Genomic DNA, 6,000 nt, shown 5'->3' on the forward strand with positions numbered 1-6,000 from the left:
TCTGGAGATCAGGAATTTCATCTAAAACCTGCTGATTGGCTTAAAAAAAATATATATATATATATGTTTGCTTATTTATTTGAATGCTTATATTCTGTAAAACAGGACAGAAAAAAGCGCAACTGCCAGCCACAAACAGCTCCAAGGGCTACAGGTTGGTAACCTTTGGTATAAGTACTCAGGAAGGGGAATGGGTTTTAGGGATTTTGCATGTGGGTTGGGAATTATAGTGAAGTGACTAGATTCTTTATAGATTTGATTTTTAGTTTCGAGTAACCCTGTTTAGTCTTGAAAGAGGTTATAACACAGGATGGTGCGATCCATACTAATAAGGATGATGGATGTTTTTTACACTTGGATAATTTTCAGGAGTGTTCCTTCTCATCTCAATGGCTAATTGAAGGAGTTCAGCCGAGTGCAGGAGGAAAAAGTTACTGTGCTTTTTTTGGGCAGGAGCTGCACCACTGGTGTGGGGGGTTCTTGAGAAACGGAAGAGAGCAGGGAAAGACATAAAGGCAGATTTAAATTTAAAAAGACAAGACCACCTCCTCCTGTACCCACGTGAAAGATACTGTGCTTCGCATGCTAAATCTTATGAATAAGCACGTTTTGCTGTTCATCCTTTGGAAGACATCATTTAAAAAAGGAAGATGTGCAACATTATATCCTGTTGCTTGTGTGAAAAGTGTGTGTGTAGAAATAAAAGGACGTGCTGTATGCATAGACTATTTCTGAAAGACACTCTACTGGTGATAGTTTCTGGGTGAAAGTCTGGGAAGGAGGACTTTATACACTGAACATTTTTTTTGTATGTTTTTTTTTTTTTAAGCCATGTGCATTTATTACCTTTGTAAAAACAAAACAAAGCAAACAAAACAACTATGGACAACAAAATCCACGGTGGCAAGCTGTGTGTTACCTTCTCATGGGGGATAACATTTAAAAACAAGCATTCAAAACATTCTGCAACTTTCCATAACATTTTCCATGAGCCTATATCACCAAAAAATGTTATCTGGCAAGAGGGCTGCTCACTTTCAATCTCTGTGCTCCCTCCCTGCTCCCTCTGGAAAAATCTCACTGTTAGTATAAGCAGATAAAAGGCTTTGGGACACTGCAGGAAGAGAGAGAAATGAGCTGACCTCACCTTGGCCTTGCATGAAGGAGCAGCTGTATTCTCCCCACCTACCTTTTCTGAGCTCTTATCCCACAATCATGTCCTTTACCCCATCCACCTCCAGTCCTACCTGCTGGCTACCAATCCTAGTTACTTTCTGGGGCTGCTGCACAGCCCAGCAGTTTCCCACATTTTCAGTCTTTTGTAAATCATGTTCGCAATTTTTGCCAGATCTGAGGGGCAACTGCTGACTTCATACTTTCTTTGAATTAATTAAAACATCCATATGGCATCTATTAATATTATGACATTGGACTTCTGAGTTAAGAGAGAAGCAGCAGGGTGATGTGATTAAGAGCATGGGATGGAGAGGCAGACTATTTGGGTTCAAGTCTTGGCTCTGCCACTTCGAAGTGACTTGGTTGAGTAACTGAACATCTCTTTAATTCCGTTTTCCTCTTTACAAAGCAGGCATAAAAACGTCACCTAACCTAAGGCAGGGCCTGCTACATCATTTGCAGGGCCCAGTGCAAAATATGAGCCCTGGCTGGAGGCAGGGAAGCCCATCTCCCTTCCCAGGGCCCTAATGGATTACAACTTTTGTACAGGGATGCAGTCGGTGTCTGGAACAGGGGTGGGGGCTGGGAGGGGTGGCATGCTGAATTGCGGGCCTGATGTTGCTGTGGTGCTGCCAGCATCTTGGGCAGGGTAGTGGAAACCTTGCCCCACCCTGACACCCTCCCTAGGCAGCAGTGGCCCCAAGGTAGGGGCAAGGACGGGGGAGGGAGAGGCCATGTGGGCCAGGGGATGGGGGCGTGTAGCTGTGCTGTCCAGAGCAGGCAGGGGGAGGTGGGACCACCCTTGGGCCAGACTCCAAGACCCCGGTGCTCGCTCCTTTGTCCCATTGGACTTCACTTACAAAACACAAATTCAAAAGTGAAGTTCTTAAGAACTTCAAGCATGGGGCGCTTCTGAGTGCCTGGCCCTGCGCAACCTACCCTGATGGAAGCGTGCACTGGTTGCACGCCCATGAAGCCAGCCTAAGCTATCACACAGGGTTATTGTGAAGATTAAATGAACTGATACAAGTACCGATCTTAGACTGATGCCCGGCACCTAGCAAGCACAATAGAGTGCTATTATAAATACTTATATCACTACCATATATGGAAAACTAGTATTTTTCAAATATGCCTTTGTTCATCAATTTGTTTTGTGCCAGGCATAGTTCTAGACTCTGGCCTGTTTTATTTTTCAAAGAACGGCTAACATATATTGTTTTCTTATTATGTGCAAACTTTACATGCGGTCTTCAAAAGACCCCATGCCTTGATTCTCAGGAACAACCATCAATATGTATACAATCAAATGTCCACTGAGAAGCTGAAGTTTCCAGAAAAGGTGGAAACAGATTATGGGTCCCAGGTAGAGAGGAAGGGGCTGAAAAGAACTACTTTCCTCTGCTGGACAGGCTCCCTCATTACGTTCTAGATTTCCCACTACCAGAATTTCAAAAACAGCCAGCTTTCAAATTTACTGCTTAATCCTTGACCACCGAAAAGCTCACAATTCACTATTCTGGTGCCAGGGCTGACATCTACAGCAAAGTGATCCAGGATAAGGGAGGAAATCAATAAACCTCAAAGGTAGCTCTAAGGCTTCTTAGAAAGTACCCCAGTCTTTAGTCAGCTCTCTCCACAGAACTTTTTGTGAAGACGGAAATTTTATATACTGTGCTGTCCAAGACAGCGGCTACTGTACTGGATAGCAGAGTTCTAGATATTTATAGAGGTTTCTAAATTAGAATCATAGTATCATAAGTATTTAATGTTTCCAAGGCATAGGCTTTGCTTTTCACTGATATATTTAAAGTCCATTGCAGATTATATGCACTGAAAAGGACTTTAAAGAGACCCCTCAGACGAATAAAAAAAGTCCCTTATTTTACAGGCTGGGAAAATGTGACCAGGAGAGGCAGTGATTTGTGCACATCAGAGAGCAAGTTAGCGGCAGAGCAAAGCTGGAAACCAAAACCTCCTGACTTCTGATTTGGCTCTTATTCCAAGATGAGTCTGGGATGCGCTGTTAACACTGGGAAGAAGTGGCATTTTGAGATTTGACAGCGAAGAAAAGTACTGGGTCCATTTCTTAAGTAGTTTTTAAAAATGCATACAGATGATTTTAGTTTAAATTCGCCCACTGCTGTTCTGGGGAACACAGTTTAAAATAAAGGGTCACATATGATGCCCCCAATTTAGACCGTCCAGTCCCGCGTAGGGAGCTGGGTTCGGCCTCTAGGGAAACCGACGTGTGAACAGGTGGTTTTCTTAACACCTCGTGCAACCAGCTGCGGAGGTTACACGCCCGCGCCCGCAGCGCATCCCGCCACCTGCCACTCAGGGGAAGCGCGCGCGGCGGCCGCGGGCGGGGGGCGCGTCCCCGGCCCGTCCTACCTGCGCGCGCCGCGCCGTCCGCGCCGCCGTCCAGCCCCGCGGCCGCGCGCAGCGCGCTCCCGCAGCTCGCCGACAGATTCCCCGTCGCCCGGCGCGCCAGGGTCAGGATGGGCGCCGACCAGCTCTCCGCCGCCGCCCGCGGCCTCGCCGAGCCCCGCAGCTCGCCCGGGCCCGGCAGCTGGCTCCGGTCCACGATCTCGAACTCTTCTCCGGGGTCCGGCCCCGGCCCGGGCCCCCGCCCGGCGGGGCCGCCGTCCTCCCCGTCGGCCATCTTGGCCGCGTCACGTGACCCGCGGGCGGCGCGGGCGCTCGGGGCGGGGAAGGGCGGGCCTGGGCGCTCGCCGCCCGGGGTCTGGATTTGTGTTTGGCGGGATTGCTTCTTTCTCCTCACCGTCCTCCTTTTTTTTTCTTGGACGTTGCAAAGGTGGGGAAAGGCACAGAGCTTCTCCTGAGAAACACCCACATCCCCGCCAGCCGCGAGAACTTGCCAGCCTCCGAAGCTGTTGCCGAGCTTTCTGCCAGCGCAGATGGGACGCAGCCCTCCGCCCGGCGGACGACAGAGCCCCCGAGACCTCGCTTTTGTTTGTGAAATTATTTCCTCTTTCTGATGTTCATTTCATCTTTTGTATTTCCTGCTAGGTGATTTTTCTGCGACAGTCTAAAGAGCAAGTCCTAGAAGGATGGGTGAAGAGACTGGGGCAAGGAAAAGCAGGATTTTTTTTTTTTTTAAGATGAAATGATTAAATAGGGCGATGTGTCAGCAGAGAGCACACTGTGGTGGACTGGGAATCAGAAATTCTGGATTCCGTTACTAATTAGTTAAGTGAGGACACGCCTAGAACCTACCTCCTTAGTAAAAATTTTCCATGTAAGGAGTTCAGTGACTGGCACATGGACAGATGACAGCAGTTGTGATTGCTGTGTCTGTTATCCAGCCACCAGGCTTGGGAAACCACTCTACACTTCAGTTATTCATAGTCTGTATCCTCACTAGGAAAAAAGGAAATTTGACTAGAAATTCAAATTTCACTAGCATTTGACTTTTTGCGAAGTGTGGCACACACCACGCCAAACCAGCCGCACTGTTTCGTTTGGTTCTTATAACGTTTAACTTTTTAAAAAAGCTGTTGCAGATAACTTAGAAATCAAAAGAGTTCACATAAAACTCTGGATTTTTGGTTGTGTGTCTTGGAATATTGTATGGTATGTGGTTATATCTCAAAACTGTTTTAAAAAGAAAGCCACAACAACCAGGATTTTGACTTCCTCTTAAAATATAAAAAAATTTGTAAACTTGCGTGTGTTTTTTGTTGGCAGCAAATTGCTGGAGTGGGCAATGGCTGCTCCCTTTGGAAGTCAGAGTGCTTCCTGGTTCTCAGTCTTGGTCCAGCTCACTTCAGTAATTTTCATTACCTCGTAACTGAAGGCCGGTTCTCAGCAGACTAGTGCCACTTCATAGAGGAGTCTTTCGGGAATTTGTGATGTTTGAGTTGTCCCTGTGATTGAGGGGTGCACCTAGTTTATCAGATGGACAGACATCAGTGTGGAGTAACAACCTCCTGCATCCTTCATGACTTTCCAGTGTCACTGGACATTTATGTAGATGAAAAACTTGTTTGTAATGATCAGAGATTCAACATAATTCCATTTTGTATAACAATATAAACTTTTGGGGGGCGCACAGTTTTAATATTGTATATGGCTAGGTTATGCCTGGGTAACAACCCCAAATCTCTGTGGCTTAACATAACAAAAGTTTGTTTCTCATCACGCTACATGCCCAGTGTAGGGGGATGCTCTGTTCTGCTCATCAGAGTCGCATGGGGCCCCAGGCTGCTGGAAGCCCTATTACTTGGAGGAAAGGTGGAGTGTTGTGCATAAACATAGTGAAAGTCAACTTGGAGTTGAGTTTGTAGACAATGGTATTTTATTTAGGGACACCAAAATTTTGCTGCAGCAAAGATAGGTCACTCACAAGAAGAGAAGTAGCTTCAAGGTTCTGGGGATGGCAAACGATTTTAATAGACATAAAAAAGAAGTTGTCTTGTACTGATTGGACAAGGGTTTCTCTGTCTTTTAGGGGTGGCTTTAAGGTAGGCGGGCTTTATTTTGTATTGGGTCAAAGTAATGAACCAGGAGCTTGACTGGCTACCTGGATTAGCTGTATTGGTGAGGATTTTGTAACTGAGCTTTAGGAAATAACAAATGATTATGATTCTTGAATCATTATATACAGAAGTGTTTTGTTTTCTAATATGTTGTAGAATAGCCAAAAATAAATACCCGAAATGACTGAAACTTGCTGAACTTGAACCTAGATGCCTTGATCTTTGATAATGACTCTAAAACTATATAGCCTTTATCTTGTAATTGTAAAAACCTCTTGACTGGCCTTGCCTGTACTCCCTTATCCCATTTAATAACTTTGAA

The 6,000-nt window shown here is 45.8% G+C and overlaps 1 protein-coding gene across 2 annotated transcripts in view; it reads right to left on the reverse strand.

The window, feature by feature from the left end:
• RUFY1 (RUN and FYVE domain containing 1) overlaps window positions 1-3,856 on the reverse strand; it is a 53,845-nt gene extending 49,989 nt beyond the window's left edge. For both annotated transcript variants that reach the window (XM_023588340.2, XM_012524567.3), the window contains exon 1: window positions 3,571-3,856. In XM_023588340.2, the coding sequence (XP_023444108.2) occupies window positions 3,571-3,841 (271 nt within the window). In that variant the 5' untranslated portion in view covers window positions 3,842-3,856. The remainder of the gene's footprint in view (window positions 1-3,570) is intronic.
• Window positions 3,857-6,000: the final 2,144 nt, after the last annotated feature.

This window comes from Dasypus novemcinctus, chromosome 2 (genome assembly GCF_030445035.2).
Source record: "Dasypus novemcinctus isolate mDasNov1 chromosome 2, mDasNov1.1.hap2, whole genome shotgun sequence".
In the NCBI taxonomy this organism is placed as follows: Eukaryota; Metazoa; Chordata; class Mammalia; order Cingulata; family Dasypodidae; genus Dasypus; species Dasypus novemcinctus.